The sequence below is a fragment of the Ciconia boyciana genome, chromosome 3, assembly GCF_034638445.1.
Source record: "Ciconia boyciana chromosome 3, ASM3463844v1, whole genome shotgun sequence".
Lineage (NCBI taxonomy): Eukaryota > Metazoa > Chordata > Aves > Ciconiiformes > Ciconiidae > Ciconia > Ciconia boyciana.
Window position 1 is genome coordinate 83,585,199 of NC_132936.1, and position 22,018 is coordinate 83,607,216.

General features: G+C 34.9%; 1 protein-coding gene across 8 annotated transcripts in view; it reads right to left on the reverse strand.

The window, feature by feature from the left end:
- Positions 1 to 22,018, reverse strand: part of SIPA1L2 (signal induced proliferation associated 1 like 2) — a 120,480-nt gene that overhangs the window by 46,205 nt on the left and 52,257 nt on the right. For 6 of the 8 annotated variants that reach the window (XM_072856356.1, XM_072856355.1, XM_072856352.1 and 3 more), the window contains 5 exons: positions 20,712 to 20,815; positions 17,901 to 17,978; positions 14,002 to 14,159; positions 11,883 to 12,459; positions 6,357 to 6,631 (listed from right to left, as the gene is read on the reverse strand). In XM_072856356.1, coding sequence (XP_072712457.1) covers positions 6,357 to 6,631; positions 11,883 to 12,459; positions 14,002 to 14,159; positions 17,901 to 17,978; positions 20,712 to 20,815 — 1,192 coding nt within the window. The remainder of the gene's footprint in view (positions 1 to 6,356; positions 6,632 to 11,882; positions 12,460 to 14,001; positions 14,160 to 17,900; positions 17,979 to 20,711; positions 20,816 to 22,018) is intronic. The other 2 variants (XM_072856354.1, XM_072856353.1) reach the window with 1 other exon arrangement.

Sequence of the window (22,018 nt, forward strand, 5' to 3'; positions counted from 1 at the left end):
TCATAACTAAATGTAAGAAAAACTCAAAGACTTTTTACTTGGATGAGAAACACGATAAGCATCAGAGAATTGTTTTCAACTTTGCACCTTTTTAGTTTATAGTTCTTTTGTTAGACCATTTCTGGGTGGAGACCATATGTTACATACATTGCCTAGGTTTTCCTTTGTTTTGATGCAAATCAAAATAGAAAAAGATGCTCGTACAATAAAGTTTCAGCTTCCCAAGGATTATAGTAACGCTGCATACTTAGCCTTACTCTCTTAAGTACAATGAATTTAAGGAAAGATGTTAAAATGCAAATTGTATATACTGGCAAAGGCCAAGTTTACACATCCTTTTCTTTGAAAACTATATTGGGAAGAATAAAGCTCAAAAGAATTTATAAAGAGTGACAGAAAACAATATTTTTTAAAAAACAATAAAAGTCTTTTTCTTTTATGCAGAAGAAAACCATGACGTTTCAGTTATTTAGAGAAGAGACAAAGCATGTGGTGCATGACGTTAAAGATGGGGAAGAGGGCAGCCCATACCTTATGCTTAAGCGCTGTTGTTTGCTGGTGCTGCCAACCTTCCAAAGGCAGGAGGAGTGGCAGAGAGCTCACAGTGAGGGCAAGAGCTAAAAGGTCTTACTGTGACATTGACCTTCTATTAGGAATTGCACTTAAAATGTAACAGCCTAGGTTAAAAACTCTGGTGCTAATCAGTTCTGACAGAGTTTGTTTTGCCAAGAGGTCCCATCAGACTAAATCACTGTGCATGTCTCATTCCCTGAATCTAATAATGTTATAAAAAGTACAGTAATTCTGACAGTAAAGAAAGTTAAGCATTTTCTACCATTTTATTTTTTGTTGGGTACAGAGGATTAACTTTTGCAAGTGATATGGCTTCCAATTAATATCATTATATTTTCTTAGTACTAGTTCTTTCAGTTACCTCTAAAAAACATCATCATCTAGAGTTTTGAGGTATTTGCAGCCTTCTTCGGCTAGTAGCAGGGGTTGTAAGTAAATGCTTTGGTACATCCAAATTCTACTTTTACAACCAAAAGTTCAGTTTCAGGTTTTTCTGCTTTAGCCCACCTCAAGTGCTGTTAGTCTGGCAGTATCCTGCCAGCAATTCTAGACCTGACATCCTTCTAGCTCAGAAGACTTAATTAAAAAAAAATAAATCAAATAATCTGAAGGCCCTATGAACTATCCCACCAGCTTACGGCAAATACCCTTGGAGAAGATTTGAACTCCTCCACACAGTAAACCCTTCCACTTCCTAAAAAGATTTTTCCAAACATGCTATACTCTGCTGGTTATCTATTACTTAAAAAAGCCCTAGAAACACAATTGTCTAATAAAATCACAATCATTTAAGAGGAGCAAGCATCAGGACTGGAAAAAACAGAAAGTCATTACACCTATTTTATTTGTAAGAAAGAGTTTGAAAAGTTCAAGAGAACAAAATAACCTCAAAAGAAATGCAGTAGTACTTAATAATGGCCCCCAGGTAGTTTCAGTCATAGTTACTAAAATACTTTCATTTTCAAAATTACCTACAACAGCAGGAAAAAAGTCTGTTACTTGTTCAGACCAACAGGTGGAAACTACTGCTGCTACATCTCTTACAGTGGTTGTACTTGAGCTCCTGTTTCTCGCCCATCCCTGGAAATTTTTCTTAAAGTTTTGTTAATTTTCTAAACTTTCTAGAAATTGTTTCTTAAGCAGCTCTTAAGGAGTTTCTTTTTATATATAATGGTAGTTGAACTGAGACAGACAGGTAGGTTTCAATGTAGTAAGTAAGATTCTAGCAGAACCTACAGTTTAAAATGGATTTAGAAGTACTTGAATTCCTTGATTGGATTTGACTGATTAAGGATATAGTGTCCTTGAGCATTACTGTGACACCACCAGTGAAAGCAAATTAGAATGAACATCATTATTCTCCTATTAAAGTGTGTATAATTCTAGCTACTGCACTGCAGTACTAGGTAATATTGACAACAACAGAAGAACAACAATTCTGAAGGGAAAGACATAGCATAGAAACAAATATGACACAAGGATACTTATTCAGATATGAATACACTGACCAGCATGTTTGTTCTAATACTGCTTTGTAATTTAAAGAATTTGTGTTTTAAATAGCAATTTCTTCTTTCTATCTAAATATCAGCCTGGTGCCATGCAACTAATTATGATTTCTCAATTTGTGCGTGATTACTTAATTGCTGGAGCAAACCGAAAACAGCAGGAGCTTTGTCTCAAGTTCATTAATTTTACAGGATAGTAAATGAAAGGCCTTATTCCATTATTGCTTTTGCATATACTGCTACCAAGACTATAGGTAGAAGGACCTACATTAAGTAATGGAATGCATTTATTGAGCGGAATTTTCCTCTGTAATTTCCTAATCACTCTGTAACATTCCTTTGTAAGCACCTTCAACATTCCAAATAATTTATTTTTGTGATGAAATAAATTAATACAAGACAGTTTGCAGCAAAAAATAAATTCATTGTTAATAGTTCATTGCTAATATTCTCCGTGTGCGCACATTTACACTTTGTTGGTTTTCTTTTAAAATATAAAGGGCTGATGGACTAAGGATGATTTGTGGGTAAGCTAAGAGAGAAAAAAATCAAGTTAAGAACTTGATGAGAGATCTCCACTTCAGCTGATATTTTTCCAAGGGACTGGGACTGCTTTGGAAACACCCTTGCACACTTGAAACTCATTTTCATTTGAAGGGCATAATTCCCAAGACACTCATGTCCAATCTGTGTAAACTCACTTCAGAATTTGATCCCAGCAAGGAACCAGTGCTAATAAGCAACCTAAAGAGAAAGTCCTCATTGCTTCGTATTCCTAAAACCCAGCAGACAGAGCTAAGCAGAAACTACTCTTTCAAGCAGTGGAAATCAGCTGATTATCTCCATAAATGAAAGACAGGCATTAATAAAATGATACGTGGGGATTTTTCATGAAACTATGATCTTTTTTTTTGCTAAAATTATATTTATATTCTTGTAAATGTATGTCAATTTTTAATGCAACTGATTCTTGTAGAAACAAAGATGAATGTATTTTTCTAGCTATGCACTGTGGACAAAAATTTAGTGGCTGAACTTGAAACCCCAGATTATGGCATTTAAGGTAAAAATTTTTTATGAACTACCAATATCTACCCTGAGAAATAAGGCTGAAATACAGAGAAAAAAACCCCAACTGCCAGAAGATCATATGTTCTGTAGGATGAGTCAAACTTTCAAGGTACTTATTTCAGCCTCCAAATCTACTATGTCAGACAGACTGAAGTATAATTTCTTAGAAGAAAATCTCTAAAACCAGCTTTGAATGAGAGCAATCATTATTGGAGCATACATGTAAAGCTTTCTCCTGCTTCTGAACCATCCTTCTAGACACGTGCAGCATGCGGATCAAGGACTGATGGACCACTAACTTTGAAAGAAATATCTGTACGTCTGTTTTGAGTGTTATTTGACAATTATTAGAGCTACTTGACAGTAAAATTTCTCTCCTGATGAGCTGGCACACCTGCCTTAACTGTTGTTCACAGATACGTGTTGGAAATCACTCACAGAGACCTGATTCTATCCTATATAGCCACGCATGGATTCTCCAAGGACAGTGACAGTTCTTGTCAAATGAAGGTGAAATGGATTCTAGTTCTCCAGATACTCCTGTTTTACATCCAAAACTACTTCCTCTACATTTCTGGGTAAACCTGATACCAGAATACAAGAGAGACATGAACATACTGGAGCAAGTCCAGCAAAAGGCTACAAAGATGATTAAGGTATCAGAGCATATGAAACACAAGGAGAGGCTGAGAGTGCTAGGATTGTTCAGCCTGGGAAAGGGAAGGCTCAGGAGGGATCTTATCAATGTGTATAAATACCTGATGGGGTGATGGGGAGAGAAGATGACAGGGTAGGACTCCTCAGAGTTGTATCCAGTAAAAGCACAGGAGGCAAGGTGCACAAATTGAAACACAGGAAATTCCATTTAAGTATAAGTAAAAACATTTGTTACTGTAAGGATGATCAAACACTGGAACTGAAGCTGTGGAATCTCCATCCTTGGAGATATTCAAAACCCAGTGAACATGCCCCTAAGCAATCTGCTCTATTTGACCTTGCTTTGAGCAATGGGGTTGGACTCAACAATCTTCAGAGGTCCCTTCCAACCTCAACTATTCTCTGTTTCTATGATTCTGCAAGATAAGACATTGAAGATGTCCAAGACAAGCAATTGAGTAGGAGACGGGGAGACGGATTTGCACAACCTTTAACTAGTAAGTAGCTGTGATAGACTATTTTCTTTCTCCAAACCTCTGGTAATTTATGCCTTTCTGCCTTCTCCTCATTCCCACACTCATTAATATATTTTATAAACAATGTCATAGCTCATGTTTGTCAACATGTTTGTCATACATGTTTGTCATATTTGTCATAGCTCTTAGTCTTGTCATCTGATATCTATATTGCTTTCTGTCTGCTCTGTTTAGATTATAAACATTGAGAAAAGGCAAGCTCAAAACTCTCTGGATATCAGATCCCTTTCAAGTTGGGCAATCAAAATCACTAAGCATATTTTGGGGATATAAAGGGGAAAATGAGGAGCTTTCTGTTTCAGTAAGAAGTTAAAATTTGAGAGAAAGAGGCATTAATGAAGATTTCTTTTTTATACTAGAGAGATGGGGCTGAAAAGAACTTAAACATAAATGCTTTGGTGTTTTTCGTATTTTAGAATAGAAACGTAGTTTAAAAAAATTAATTTTCCTTAGCAATCAGTCACACAGTTTTATAAATGCAAAGAATTTATAAACAAGAACAGCTTTTGCAGATTTTTCCCAGTTTGGTGGCACTCAGTTAAAACTCCTCCTACACACAGACTGGGTGCCATGTATCACACTGATTTGGGATTTTAACATTTTATTTCTAAAAATGTATCAAAGAAGATATAAACAATACATACAGTATGTATTTTTCCATCAGGGCCTATAAAATACAAGTTTTTACCTTCAACATAATAGGATCAGCTCATTAGGCTCATATTCTGTAAACAGCTTGGAAATGTATACCAAACAAGTCACTGAAAATTCATACCCAGAAGCAGATGGTGAGAATAGCAAAGCTAAGCAAAGAGAGGCTTAATTGCAAATTCTATCCAACTAGGCAAAACGGTGGTATTCTACATTCACAGGCATTTTCTTCAGAAAGGAACCCAATGCATCAACATGCAGGTTGAGGCAGGGGAGGGCACTTCTGTGTCATTCATCAGGCCAATGACTACTTGGAGAATTGCCACCAATTAAACAGTATTTGTGTACAGTTGGCACCAACTTCATAGTGCTGCATGCTACATAAAATTTTATGGCTTGTTGTCTTGCCAAAAGCAACACATCTAATGTTTTTTCTGTTAAATTAAAAATCAACAAGAGATTTAAAGTTGGCCTTCTACAAGAAGACAAGTAATTCAATTTACTCTGGTACAGTTCTCATTTAGAATGAGCCAAATTAACAGTGCCTAGACAAGGTATATGAGAATTAAAGTCACATTATTATAAAGTTTTAATTTTTCCCTACTGCTTCTCTACCTCATAATACTAAAAAATGAAGAGAAAAGCAAAATTTTTTGTCACCAAAAAAGGAACACTGAAAGAAAATTGCATTTCATCCCTGAAAACAATGGTACAGTCACTATAATAATCTTAATTGCAGTCTTTTCCCGAGTGAGTGAGCATTTATTTCATGTTGCAGCGAGATTTCTTTGCTTTAACTGATGATTTTATTGATGTAATTCACTATGTAATGACTAAATTAGATAGCTGAAGAAAGTGAGGAGGACTCTAACACTTGCTACCATATATGTCCAGAACCCAGTATTTCACTACTTTTGTTAAAATTTCAATATAAGAAAAAATAAAAATCATTTTCAATAGTCAGGAGTCAGAGAAATGTCAAAGACAGACAAGGTACAGTTTTCAGAAGAAGTTTTCAAATTTAGTATTAAAATATAAAATTCTCCTGTGGAAGAAACGAAGTCACATCAGCTTTCATAACAGCTCAGTCATGATGCACTAAAGTTTACTTCTTGCTCTTTCAAAGCCATATAAAAGTAAATTTCCCATTAAATTTCTTACAGGATCCCATTTTATCTTCCATTACAAACAAATAGGGGTTTGGGGGAAAAGATTGCTTTAAGAGCCTCAATAATATTACCACCAAACATGAGACAATATCTATTTCCTGAGGGCCTCCAATAAAAGAGGCATCATTTAAGCAGTAGCAGAGAAAACAATAACAGATACAAATGTCACATTGAGAACTGTTGCTTGTTACCTTCTAGGCGCTCCATCCTCGTGTGGTTGAATAATCACCACTTTTACTGTCACCGATGTACGTAAAAGGTCAATCATTTGTTCATGAGTCAAAGTTGCCACAGCCACTTTACAGATCTCAACCAGGCGGCTCCCTTGCCGTAGGCCTGCCTTCCATGCAAAACCAAAGGGCTCCACATCTGCCACTATCCCTTCAAAGTTCACGTGGAATCCAAGTTGGCCCAACCCATTCCTCCGAAGGGTCATTTCTGTGGTTTCACATCCTCTGGTCACGATCTAAAGAAGTATCAGATTGTTATGCTGTTGTCAGGAGACTCACTTCTTTGGACACACACACAGATCTGTTTTCAAACACTATAAAGCCATGTATGGCTTTGACATTAAGTATCTTTAATATACTAACAATTATTTTAACATTTGTGGTTGAATGAAGGTTTCTGCATAAAACAAAATGAAGAAAACATTTCACAATGCTAAAAATCTTACATCCCCAGAGCAAGCAGCTGACCCGTGTCAAGTTCCTTCCCCCTTGCCCAAAATTAACACAATACCATTTATATCTTATTGAAAACTCAACAGCTGCTTTAGTTTCAAAACACAAAGCAAGCAAAATGCTGTCCTGTCAGTTACTTCACTCTTGTTGGCTGACTGACTGCAGGTGTGCAGGCATTTTTCCTTCAGTATTAGACAGTGTTAAACTTGAGATATAACATGAGCCAAACTGAGTCAAATGCTTCAGTTCTAGCAGCTTTTCTTCCTCAAGAACATAGCAATGAAGATAATTTTGATTTAGTTTGCCTTGTAGTCAGATTCCTAACTAATGCCATCTCTAGATGTGGACATCACTAAAATGGGATAAGAGTTTTCATGTCACTGGGAAATTTAGAAACAAAAAAATTACTTTCTTCATATTCAGTGAAAAGTGATTCTGTCATTACATGGAGTTGCCAAAATCCTTCAAATTTAGACTTTGCTAAGCAGGCTCATTTCTATATACTATGTAAAAAGTCCTCAACAGTTTTGCCCAGTAAAAAATAATCATACAATAGTGTGTATGCTGGGATATTGCGTCAGACTCAGAAAACCAAATTCTAGTCCACATTGCAAGGTAAGTGAGTTACCCTAACATTCCCTTATGTCAGTGTCACAAACCAGTATGTATTTTAGCTCCATTAGTACAATTGGAACAAAAACTTAACCACTGTGAAACAACATTATCAAAAATCTTTGTTCATAATGCATATCATTCAGAGATCTCACAGTGCTTTGTAGCACTTCAGCAAGGCAAATAAAGATGCCTATGTTACGATACAGATCAAGGGATCTTCCCAAGGTCACGCTGCATTTAGAGCAGTTCCACAGCACACCTTGTTCCACAAAGGTGTTCACACAGTTCATGGTTGCTTTTAGCATGCGTTACAAAGATACACACATTACTCAACTTTAGGCATCTAATTTAAGGTGCTTAAGTTAGGAGGCTAGCGTCCTGTATAGTCCGTTGTATAGGATAGGTCTTTGCAAAGGTTGTTTTATAGCTTGAGCTTAATTCAGAAGGCTATTTTGGAAGAGTCATTCTTTCCCTCCATTGTCTACTTGAGCCAGAATCTGGGCAGCCTAGCTCACTAGTTTATTGTGTGCTTCCCACAGAAGCATGACCCAGCCTAATTCAGGGCTGCGTGGCAAGGGAGTGGCACTGTGCAGCTAGTGAGATGTTGGCGCTGTGACTGGGTAAAGTTGTCACAAAAACACTCCTTTCACTGCCCGAGTCAGAGGCAGTTGACTAGGTGCAGTTGCATGGGAGGTTTAAACTGATCTAAGACCCTATTACCACTGCACTGTCCCTTGTATAGCATTAGCACTTGTGCACCCATGCAGATAGATCAGAAATACGACACAGCTGACAAACAGGGTACTTTTTAAAATAGTGTTCCAAAGGGGTGGCAGGCAGGGAATGGATGGGACTGTCTCGTTCACTGGCAACTATTATGAAAGTACATCTCTGTCATCGACAAAGGAACTTACCACATAACAAATATTAAGCTGTAAGTTACTTTCGTAGCTTCCTTTTTACACTTCCTGTTTAGACAAATCTTTTGTCCCAGTCTGTTACAGTCAGGGATTACAGGCCTACCTTCTACTGCCTTCCCAGTCCAATGGCTGACTGGAATGAAAGGTAATGAAATACAGTTAGCCCTCATTCATTATGGGCTAATCTTCATTGAGCTATGAAACTTGGAGAAAGATCTTGCAAGGATTTGATATTCTGAGAATCATTGCCTGGCAAATTTATGCTACTTAAACTGTAGCACTTTGACTTCCTAAACCTTCCTGAAGGTTTCTGAAGATGTAGGCTTCAAAGTTAAAATGTGAAAGTCATTCTTGAGATGTCCAAAATAGTACTATGTACTATTTTGTTTACAAAATCATGTTCTGGGTCTTCCTATCGAAAAAAGCAGCTATTTCCTTTGCCATTATTCACCTCTGAGTTTTTGGTATATTTTGAAGCTTTCCATTTTAAACAGAACTTTCTGTTGTGTTTATAACTATGCATATAGTATTAGAGCTATACAGCATGCTGAGGGCACTAAGCTTTAACTCTTTTTTTTCCAGCTCTGAGGTTCATCTTCAGTCATGACTAATTTCCAACAAGACTTTCAAAATTTGTGAACTAGGTAAATGAAAATGAAATTTTAAGCTTTCATTAGTTTCCCTACACTTCTGTCACAAGTTTCTAAAACATATACAATATTCAGTTATGCTGTGAAAAGAAGAACATGCTATTAGAGTCAAGAGCCCAGCTGAGGGATGGAATTTTATCCTTATGAAACTACACAGTATTCTTTTTGGGGGGCAGACACCTCTTTATCATTATGTCACAATTATAGAATACTGCAGAATGAATTCACCAGCCAAAGTATATGGATTTCCCCAACTCAGAGCACTTAAAATCTCTTCTTCAAGTTAGTTAAATATTCAAAGGTTAAAAAGAGAAGGAAGATAAACATTCCTGCCAAAGATTTGTCTATTCCCAATGGAAAGGATTCCAGAAGATCAAGTCCTCCACAAATATATCCCCTAGAAGGTGACACTGCATGTTACATAGTAATGTCACATAAAACATGGTGCTGCTCCACTTCAAAACAGGTCATTCTGCTTACTTGGTTGCTGTTTCACTGAACATGTGGCTCTGCATGAACTAAGAGCCAGCTTCTCTGAATGCACTTAATACAGATGAAATTAAAAGACAGAGATCGTCTAAGTCCCATGAAGAAGGTGAAGAGCTTTTTTAGTATACAGGCTTCTAAGGAAATTATGTCTACTCAGATTCTTGTCTACAGATCCATTCAGGGTTTTTGCTTAATCTTATATCACTCTGCCATTCTCTGTTATCCTAAAGCTCAGAACCACTGCTTTTTCTGCCTTCAAACAACAGTCCGCCAAGTGAATCTATAGTTTGCTTTTGCTGCTTTTTCTACTTTATATCACTAGATATTCTCCCCCACAAATACAGATCTGACTCTAGATTGACAAATCCCAGCTCTTTTTTTAGTCCTGAACTGATTCTTTTGGTTCAAAAAATTACAGTCTCAGCTTTTCACATCTCTGCTTTATCTGAATATTCAGATAGGTTTCTTATTCATCTACACGATTTAAACCCAGGCAATAAAATGTAGATATTTCTTTGACAATTTCATTTAGTAACTGCAACATTTTACTCCCTGGTTTTGAGAAATGCTTTTACTAGTGACTGAAAAGGTTTAATCGTCTGGCCACTGAAGTTTGAGATTACTTCACAGTTTGAGCTTTCATCTTTAGCATCTGCTGGCACATGTGGTTGTTGACCTTAGCTGTGTTCTGAGTCACTTAAAAGGTTTCTAAAGGATGCATATGAAGCACGGAATCAGAGTTTTAAATACTTTTTCATGGTTGTAATGGTCATCTCTGAGCTTCTATATCAAAATGTATATAAGGACTGTTTAGAAAGCATTCATCATCATAAAACAACTAGGGAATAACATTAATATGCAGCTTTCAAAAGGGAGGAAGAAGCAGGGAAAAAGGAGAAAAATATGAGGTAAGAAATAGGGATGAAAAAAGTTTTAAAACAAGTAATGACAGCTAATTCTTTAAGCAATGTGGAAGTTGGATAGATGGCAGTGAAAGAGAGAAGGCGTCCAGCATTCATTGGAATAGATATTTGAAGCTAATATTCGGGTTAACTTGGTAGTAACTGATGCTAAATTTTTCAGGCTTAAAGCCAATTTGTCATTATTTAACCCAAAATCTGATCATAAAAAGAGAGGAAGTATTCAAGTAAATATAGGTAACCATTTCTTTTTGTGTTTCTAATTACTGAATTTTAAAGATCTATCCTCAGCAACTGGGATATTTCCATGTTTTGAAAAACCAAAGAAGTAAAAAACAGCAAAAGAAATTGTCATCAGGGATGACAGTAGAAGTTTTCATTAGAACTTTGAATGTTGTTTTCCATCTGTGTTATGCAATTTATATAGTTAATTTAGCAATACTTAATAGGAGTGAACTACACATACACTATTTTTCAGAAGGGAAATATCTGCCTAAGGAAAGTGAAACTGAAGACCTCAATGAAAAGGAGAATATAACAGCGGCAAGAGCTTAAAGACATTCATCTAGTGAAAGATTAATTTTACTTTGGAAGAAAAAGGTTATTATTTAGAGCATGATATTGACAAATGCTAAATGTGACTGCAGAACTACAGAGGCCCTAAAACATCAGCTGCAATCCAACTGTTCCAGTGCAAACATGGTAAAACATAATGATCTGTTTTCAGGACCAGGGTTTCTAATATAAACAAAACTGAGACCATCTAGATCATTTAAATTATGATCAAAGGGTGCAGTGTAACCACATGAAGCAAATGCATCAGCACTTTTACCTTGGAGTTCCTGTCAGTTCATTTGTACTGACTGAAATAGTTACAGGACAGTTGTGCTGACAGGGTCATCAAGCATCTGAAAAACTTCATCCAGTCAGCTGTAAAAACTGGCATTAATTGGTCTAGTTTCCTTTACTTCCTGCAGTTGCTCAGTATAGAGGAACAAATCAGCAGAATTACTTACACAAATTTTTCTGCTAATATTCACATGGGTTATTATAATGTGTAAAATACACTCACTTGGACTTAAGATTTTGTGTATTTTTTAAATTAAGGTATATTTCTACCTACAAAGGTGTGATTTGAGAACAGGCTACAGCAACAGAAGACAAAAGCTTAGCCTTTCAATCCCTATTTCAACACTGAAACCATCCATGGCCTTGGGCAAGTCTAGCAGATTATTGGTATCAGATTCCTCATCCCTGAAAATGGGTTGATAATCCTTATCTCATATGCTGTTGTGAGGATTATTGTTTGTAATGTTCTCTGAAGACTGAAAACACTCCCGAAGTATAAACATAGGACATTTTTAATTACATCTCAAAGGAGATGTAGACAAGTAACTCTTCATAAAAAATTTGGAATTCCAGTTCAGAAACTGCACTTACTTCAAGTCTTTGAACAATTTCTCTGATGTCTTCAGTACAATTATCTGCTGCAGACAGAAGAATACATTCTCCTCTTTCATAAAATATTTTGATGCTCATTAATCCAGACGTCCATCCAATAACATCTCTGCAGGAGCAGTTAAACACAACATTTTTTGATTCCCTTTCAATCAACATGATAAACTCATTGGAGATTCCAAGGAGACATTCAATGTCAGCAGACTGGCCAAAATCTCGTGCAATCACATTCCACATAATTGCTCCAACACTGAATAGATGTGCATCTTTCCTTGGTTTCACTTTTTCCTTTTTTTTTGCCCCTAAAGTAATAAAGCTAAACTTTGCTGAAGTATCCACTGTAGCTGTGGTAACAAAATTTTCTGCCAGATCTTTCAAGTATTCTTGACGTGTCCTTGTGGCCATGGCTCGAAATTTTTCTGACTTATGTGCCGCATTTTCAGCATTAATAACTTTGGCTAAAAGGAAGTCCCTAAAGACTGCTGATTTGGGGAAAGTTACTCCTTTGGGAATGGGTGGACCAAACGGAGGTACATCTTTTGATCGTGAAACACCAACACTGGAAATGGAAAGAAAAAAATGCAGTGGTTAATTCCTAAAAAAAGATCAGATGATAAGCAGAACTGTGATCTGTGCAGTCCATTTACACAGTTGGGTTTAGCTTTGACATGTCAATTTTCAGACATTTTAGACACATCAAAGAAAACTGATTGGGTTGTCTGTTTTAAAATGGCTTTTTTTCTTTTAAATATATAAAAGGCATTACGGATGTATCTTTCTAACACAAAAAATATCAAGGATGACTTTGGAGGGTGTCACTGTCTCCTTTCTTTAATGGTATAAATATAAAAATGCTTTTTGAGACAAATGAGAAGTATTTTAATTTTTTTTTTTATGTAAGTCTGACTATCATTTTCAGCTGTCACTCAGTTGCATGATTTTAAAATTAAGAAATATATAAATAGAAACAGAATTTATATTAATCCTCAGACATTTTGCTACAATGAAGTGTGAAGACAAAGCAAATGGATCTGTGTCAAATGTGTCTATAATGGGACCATTCTGCACCTGTTTAAGTTGCCTACTCTATGTTCATAAAATTTCAAAATACCTGCAATTCTTGATATGGGCAGTTCACGGCAAGATGTAAAAGAAATAGGAGTATTTTCTCATTGATACAATTATACCTACAATTGATATCTACATAACGTATTTCAACTCAAAAAGGATTTCAAAATACTGTGCAAACTACATACAACTACTACTAGTTTGACTGAAATGCAGTCACATTTGGGATGACAGACAAACATCATTTGGCAATAAGAAAAATGTAACATGAAATGTATTATTAAACACAAAAGAGCTACTGAAACAAAATCAAGTTCTAAAAGATAGCTTAAGTTCTAAAAGACAGCTAAAAAGACAGTGATATGACCTGACCTCATGATGTACTTTAATTTCTTTCTAAACAATGAATAAATAACATTTATACATGCTAAATCTGCACCATCATGCTTCAAGTCCTTACCATTATTTGCACAATTCCCAATCAGTTCAGAACTATGCTTCCACCCCAGTTACCTTGCTAGCATTCCTGATGCAGTAACTTAAATGTGAGAGTTAAGGCCATCTGAAATTTGAGATGTTTTTATACTCCCCAAAAGTTCTCATTCATGTACTTAAAGGCCATGACTCATCCTGGTGTCATATTGTCATACTCAGGGATTTATACAGGTTAATAGCCTTCTAAAATACTTCATTTTAAATCAGTTTCTTTGAAAAAGGAAGTGTGCGATACAAATTCTAAATTAATTTCTATTGCTATGTCTGCAAATCTTATTTTCACTAACTTGTTATATCCCTGTTTCATGCCCATAAATCAGCAACATCGAGTTCTGCATTTACCCATTTAAGTCTACAAACTGTGCCCCATAACTCTAGATGTGTGCAAGGGAGACATTGGGGTTTCAAACTCACAGAAAATGTAGCAGGAATTTTAAAATTGTATACATAATATCTCTAGGAAATACAAAACTGTTAGAAGAGGCAGTTCCATTGTAGTCTTAATAACAAACTTAAATAGTTATAAGGCTCTACTCACCTATAGCACACATTTTCAGTGCAAGGATTATGCACTTTGACTATGACAAATACATGTTGAAAGTGGGAACGAATATTTTTTGGAGTAAAAGGAAGTGCTCCTGGCTCTTGGAAGACAATGGTAACTATGTCATTTCCTATATGCCTTTTCCTTAGTAGCTAGACAAGAAACATGCATTGAAAAATTAGTTATAAAAAAAATAATCACAATTTCTTCATTTTAGCAAAAAAAACCCCAAACCAAAATAAATGAAGCTTGATTTTTCAGAAATAACTTTAAATTAATCATATCCTGGATACCTACAGTTAAAGGATATTGGACTGAACTGCAAAAAAATAGGGAAAGGAAACTGGGCTAAGTTCACAAAAATACTAGGAGTTCTTGCATTCCCACACTAGTTCTGCATAGTTTCTCCTCATTTCGCTTTTATTCTACAAGAAAAATATACTTCTCTTACTTTAGTGCATCACTTTAGTAATAAAAAAATGTTACCTCACTGGACATTTCTCACTATCCAGAGAACTGTGCATCAGTTCCCTCTTCACAGTGTAATATTTGCTTCTATATGAAAAATATAATTTTGCTTTTCTTTCTCAATAAACCTTCCCTTTCTATATTGCATTTTTATTACACACTGTTCCTTAATATTATGATCTTAATTTTTTAAAAAATAGATTATCATGAATACTCATCACAAATTTTAACAACTGCATACTTGAGGAACAGAGCAGAGACACAGAATACTCATGGAGAAACAATAGCTATTAGAAACTCATTTAAAAAAACCTTATTCTTTTAATTGGTAGCTTTTACCATCAAAATATATTTAAGAAATAATTTTAAGTACTAAATCATTGTTACAGGCTAAAACTTAATAAAAACCACAAAACATGTCCAGCAATAAGGGACCAATCCTCTCTCTCTCATAAAAAAACCCCAAACCCACAACAAGGCAAAGTGATGTTTGCTTTCCTCACAGAAGTATATTGTACTGCTCAAATTTTTTACACTTTTTTCTTCAATACTTTTGTTTATAAAACATCCATGTATATTACCAGATGGAAAAAAGTAGTCTAGTATGTGCTAAATTTTAAATATCCACCCAAAGTCTGGCAAAGACCTTGCATTGTCAACTAATAGCATACAGACACTTAAAGCTTTACCTTAGCTCATGTGTAACTAAAAAGGATACAAGAATAAATTTATTTGAAAACTTTATGACAGAACAAGTAAATATTTCTCTATCAAGCTGATTTTGCAGAACATAATCTTTCTAATAAAAGAGTATTTGCTTGTATTTTCTCAGTTCCATTAAAAGTTAGTATTTCAGCTACCAATAAAAAAAAGCAAAGTTGCACATGCTAAAGCCTAAGACCCATAAGTATGTTTCATTATATCTCCTAAAATAACACAAAGGATGGCATTCTAAAGGTAGTAAGAAGGGCCAAAGCCACAATTTTAAAGCACTCAGTATATCTATATTATTTAACATAATCAAAATCCCAAATTCAGATTAAAGAAATAAGACTTCTGATGAAACTTTAAAACAGATATAAGAACAGAAAATAATATTTGGTATAAGTCATGTGGCTCAGTCACGTTTTCAGTTTTTTCAGACTAAAATTAAAAAAAATGGCCATTTGAGCAATTTAGGATGTACATCCTGTTGCATACAAATTACAGTAGAAGTACACTACGTGGAACTGATCACAGAACTAAGCGTGTCAGGTATACTTTAATTTGCTGAGCCAGTGAACCATACAATTGGATCATAGTAGTGAAGCACAAGTTCATGTTTCGAGGTTGTTATTATCTCACAGGTTGGAATTTACACTGCAGTTAAATTTGTAAGAAACCTTCCAATTACGAGGTACAAGGTGATTAATTTCTACTTTGTTATATAACTAACTGCCCAATTACTCTTTCTTGCTATAGTGGTTCATGCCTGTGCCTATACATTTCCACAGAGCAAAATTATAAAAATTAGAAAGCAACATCTTGTTTAAAGTTATATTTATTTCTCAAGACAATCACTGTTTTCAATAATATTTTCTGCTTTTGTAGACCTCTTTAGGAGGTTCTACTTGCCATCATAGGTTCCTTAAGCAAGAATAGCAGTCACTTAAGAGATAAGTTTTAGAAATGTTTGAAATTTTACTAGCAAAAATAGTCTTTTCAAAATTATGGCAGTTCCCATATCCCATCCCTAAACTATTTTTCAAGAGCTTAAACCTCTAAGACGCACAAAAGTAGGAAATATGAAGTCAGGTCATCATTTTTAAGAACCTTACCAAGCTTGCAGAGATCTTAGTCATTTCTTCAACATTTTAAAATAAAATCAGTGTAACACTGTTGTAAATAACTGTCATGCATAAGTGGTCAGTGAACTTCAACACAATGCAAAGGCAAGCACAGTCGTGGCTGTGCGCAGAGTATCATTATGCAAAGAATTTGGAAAGGGGAGAGAAGTAAACTAGGGTGATCTGGAAGATGGAAAGAAGTGCTCTGGATAGGATAAAGGAATAGGAAAAGAATAAAGTATTGAATGGAGAAGAAGGAGGGAACACATACTTCCCTGGGAAATGTGAGATTAGGATAGCATACTGAAAATGAAAAAGGAATTGAAGGAAACCGGAACTAAGCAAAAAGATTTATAAGAAACCCTTTTCTAGTTTCCATTCTAGAACCTAGATTTTCCTCCCAACTTTTACCTCCTAGGTTTTTTTCAGGTTCTCAGTTTCCCCTTCCTCTCCCATTTTGAGGTCTGCTCAGGTTTGGGGTTTTTGGGCGTTGTTGTATTATTAAATTTTTTTCAATCTGCCTTTCTAACATACTCTAAAGTGTATCATGCCAATGCAGAGCACAATAGGAACTCTCAAGAGGGTGCACAGATTACAGAGCACTACTTACAGTAAAGAGACATCAAACACACTTTGACATCATTCCTGTATCAGTCTAAATTGGCACGGTAGAATTTGAAAATGAACCCAATCAAGTATGACAGGCAGCCAAAAGGAAATCAGTGAACTTTAATGTAAGAATACAAGACACACAAAGGGGAGTCCAGTAAGGAAAATATGTTAGAAAAGCAGAATCCATTAGATTAAAATTATTTAGACCAAATAATAGTTACTATATTAATTTTGAGATTTTAACTACTCAATTCTTAATTTTCAGATATGCATCTCTGAAGAAAAGTACTGTCTTAAAACTTAGCATATTTACAGGTTATGCCCAGCCATAAAAATCTACCCACTTGTATGGAATTTTAATTGCCTAGTCAAACTGCGAAACAAGGAATTCTTGTTGAAATAGCAGTGAAATATATTCGTCATTCAATTAAATGATGAAATGTTAAGAGTCAAATAAGAAAGTCTTCAAATTTATTTTAGTACCTTTCTAAAATAAGTGGTTTCAAAAGTTTTATTTTCAATTTGTGTTCTTAACTGGTACTAAAACCAGAAACAAACAGCAAAAGATATTTTATCAGATCTGGTTAAACCGAGTTTGGTATAACCACATGTCTTGTTATCCCAACCATCTTAACAGTAGTTTAAATTCAACAAGTTTATTTCATTATTGCATATCTGTTTCATTTTTAAGTTTTCATTAAACCAGCTGAAAACTGATTATTTGAACTGATTTGGATTAATCAGGTCTGACCACGTGTACACAAGCAGACTGCAAATGTCTGAATGGGAAACTTGCAAGGGAATGATTTGGAAAGGGATATTGCAAAGGTAAAGTTTAAAGGGAAAAGCCTTGAACTATCATTTGAAGAAAAGGCCAGTAAAGGAAAAGAAACTGGCCACACCAGGGCTGGTAGTCTTTTTTGTCCTAGGGAAGGAGCAGCTGACTTGAAAGTTCCCAGCCTTTGTTGCAGCCAAAGTGAAAATTACCTTGCTCTTTGGATCTCCTGCTGGCTCTAAAACTAGAGGGATGTCCTGATCAGGGACCAAGCAGGGCGTAGTTATGTCCTGGAAGAAGCAACAAACAGTTCTGGTGTGGCCTATTTTTGGCTCACAGGTATTTGGAATCTAAGCAATGCTCAGTGCTTGCTCACTGAAGGTGGTAAGGTCCTAGATGATGAAGAGTGACTCAATACCTTGCCCAGTCATTACCAAACAAGGGACATAGGGATAGGATGCAATAACTTCATCACCAGTACATACACAATACGGTAGCAAAAAATAACTATTGAATGGGGGTCTTCATTGCTAACATAACCTAAAAGGAAAATTACCGTGGTCCCTAACTTCCCCTTACTTGGGTATGTAGAGTTAGCGAGTCAAACCCTGAAAAGATAAACAACATTCATATTCCACAGCACCTGTAAGTCTCTCTGTCTTGAGCACAACTGATGCAACTGCACCTGTGGTCTTCAGCATCTAAAATGTCTCAAGGAAAAAGACCTAATCGAATTTTATCCTAGCTTGTGAGAAATAACTGTTGATACATTTCATGCTTCAGTATGTATTTTGGAACTAAACAGTAATAGAAGAAAATTAAACAATTATTATAGATCCCTTTTGCACATTAAGGCTGGCTAAATTCTGGTCATTTGGGTGCGCTTGTCACATTTCATTAAGACAGTGTCCATGCTGTGCAAATACTGCTAGATCCCAGCACCTAAAAAAAAAATAATGTGGTGGGTCTTCAGATAGGCATACTACCCGAACTTGGAAAACTGCCACATTATTTTGATCCCAAGAAAGCCATGAATAACAACATGGTGCTTATACTAAATATTGAACCTGTTAAAGTGACAATGATGAGAGCTTACTAAAACACTGTGGAAAGGAGTGCTTGTTGCTGGGGAAAACCATGGAGTTAAAATTGGAAGATTTTGCTGTACAGAAGAATTGGTACCTGACTATAAAGACAGACACATAAGGAAATTATGAAAATGAAAGGAAGGCACAGAAAGAAGTGAAAGGACAGTAATAGGGGGTGGCTGAGCAACACAGCAGTGAAGCTGACAAACAGCAAACAATTATGAAAACTAGTGGATCGTGGCAAGAGGATATCCTGTTCTCACAAACAAGGGAAAGTCATGAAAGACAACAACAGAAGTAATAAACTCCAAGTAAGGCCATATTTACTGTCAGTGCCTGTGATTAGCTATGAAAATATTACTTTTTTCTTTTTAAGGCAAGCTCATTCAGTGGCTTATATCTTCTTAATAGTGTACAGTTTTCCCTATTTGCATGTGCTTTCCAGTCAAAGATGGTTATGACTGATTACAGACAGAATAACTCCTAGTATGTTTACTAAATTAATCCTGTACTGTAATAAGGTATAAGTGAAAGTTCAGAGAAGTGGAACGATCTCAAATCAGTGATGATGATCCAATACCTTGATTACTAGCTATTGGCACAGTTGAGTGTGTGATATAGCTAAACATTCTGTCTCCTGAAAGCCACACATTTTAAGATGTGAGTCATCTAAACATTCATATTATTCATATGGTGAAGAGTTTCTGTCTTTTGATTCCTACTTTAGTTTCTTTAAACCACACTAAATCCTAAGTGTAATAGAGTAAAATTTGCAGTTGTCTTAACTGTTCACCTGAAACAGCTCTTCAGTGCAGAACATTATGCACTGACTATTTAAAATACACAAATACATTATATACTTTCGATTGTCATTTATCCTATCTCAAGAATTTTAATAATTTCCTTTTATCTTTTTCTTGCTGCCTTGACACATCTCTTTTTCTTCCCACAAGACCTATTGATAGGATAGACATGAAAGATACAACTCACATATGGTTTAACAATCAGTAACCATCTTTTGTATGCTGTTCAAAAAGAAAGTGAGATAGCATCTTTATTTCATGACAACCCTCCAAAATGACTGAAATCTTTATATCTTGCATGGCAATGAGAGAATATTCTAAAACTAACTAAATAAATTCAACACTTATTTCTGCAGACCTAGAAAAATGCAGAGTAGTAGTGCAGAAAGTTATGAAGTAGCATCAGTCTGACCTATGAGCAATTCTACTGCCTTTTTTTTTTTTTAAGTGTTAATATTGATATATTATACCAAATGTGCTTGTACTTCTTAAGTCAGTCACAAGAAATATCTGAGACAGGCAAGACAGAGTAACCTTACTGGTGCACTGCACACTTTGGATGCTGTGCTGGTTTTTAGCCATCCTTAATGCTTTAAAGATATCCTGAATTATTACATAAGCAAAGGGAATTCTCCAGAAATAAAATAAGTACACTGCAGTTTTCTGTCTTCACAAGCAGACACCTTGAAGGATACAGTTAAGCATTTATTACTAAGCTGACACATTAATAAACATTTCAAGATCTGTAATATAAAGATTCAGTGGAATCATTTTAAAAATCTTATTACATGCATATTTTAACTATAAGACTATTTTCAAGCTTCATTCTATTCAATGTTTAAAACAAACATAAGATCTAAATCCGGTCCAAACTGAAAATAACTCATTCATCACAGGCAACATTACCTTTTAATAATATCATGAAATGGGGGAGATAGGATAAGTTCCTGAATTACAGAGTATAAAAATCCTATGAGATTTCTAATGCCTTATAATATTTCAAGAAAAAAAAATACAATTGAGTCATACTTCATAGAAAACAATTCAGTTTTAAATCACTATAACTTTAAAAAAAACCCTCAATGTCAAACATTTATAATGTAAAATTACAATGAAAAGTTAAAAAACATACCTGTTGCCTGTTACTGGGCATGTATGGAAGCATTGTTGATACATGAAACATTAACTCATAATCTTTATAGGTAGTATAGAGGGAATGAGTTCCTGTTGAATCAGCTGAAAATGAATTTAATTGCAAGAAGGTCAGTAAAACAGAACATTTGTACTACTTTTTAGGACACCACTCTTTGAATGCTATGATTTAAATCTATTAATGCAATTTAAAACTTTTTTCAATAGAACAAAAACAGTTTGCATCAGCTAAAGATCTACTCTTCAGTTTCATATTATGACATAGAAGGGTCCTGCAAGAAATTGCCTGAAGGGTTTGCTGTCTATGAGGCCTAAATGATCTAATTTTGAATATATTGGCATTTCATGAAAAAAAAGAACAAACACTTAACTACTTGAGTATAGGTTTATATGATATATACTTTCATTATTTGAAACATTAATAAGGGCAATTGACTAACCCCATACTTTACCAAAAATAAACTGATAATGCTACTTCAAATCTGACATTAACACACATACTACAGATCAGACATTTTTAAAACATTTAAAAAATCATACTACATAATACATTGTAGTATAATGTCAAATAATTTTATTGGGAATTTTCAGATCTTTAAAAATTATTAAAATATATTTATTATATGATATGACTTAGTATTTTTATTTCTTTTATTTAGGAAGTTTGTTAACAGAGTTAGCATTTCAGAATGTTTACAGCAAATTAGATTAGTTTTACTCTGTAGTCATAAATTAATCCTTTTTATTCATCCTCTTTAATATGTCTGGATTATTAAGTAAGTACAATTAACTTTAAAGCAGGAGCTTGGGAACACCCTATTGAGTCAAGACAACTATCAATTTTTCTTCTCTTTTTCCATGTTCACTCTTTTTTAAATATAATTTTATATTATCTACACCAATACACATTCTCCAGCACTCTCTTCCACACAGTTTAAGGTTTTGGGGTTTTGTTTTAAATAGTAACCGTATTCCAAAAATAAATTAATTGGCCATGTTAGTTCTCTGGTTAGAAGTATATAAACATACACTTAAGTGTAAAATTCAACAGTAACCATACTGTATCTGCAGCCCTAAATCTGAAAATATTTAAGTGTGTGTATAATTTTGAACACATTCATATTACAACTGTCTTCATCAGTTATGTTGTATGATAATAAAATTAACTTCATTTATTTATATTGATGTAATATAAATTACAGTTACATAAGAAATAGGGAGCATAATTTCCACTGAAGTTTCTTACTTAAATGTTGCTAAAAAAGCAAACATTATTGCACTCCTCTA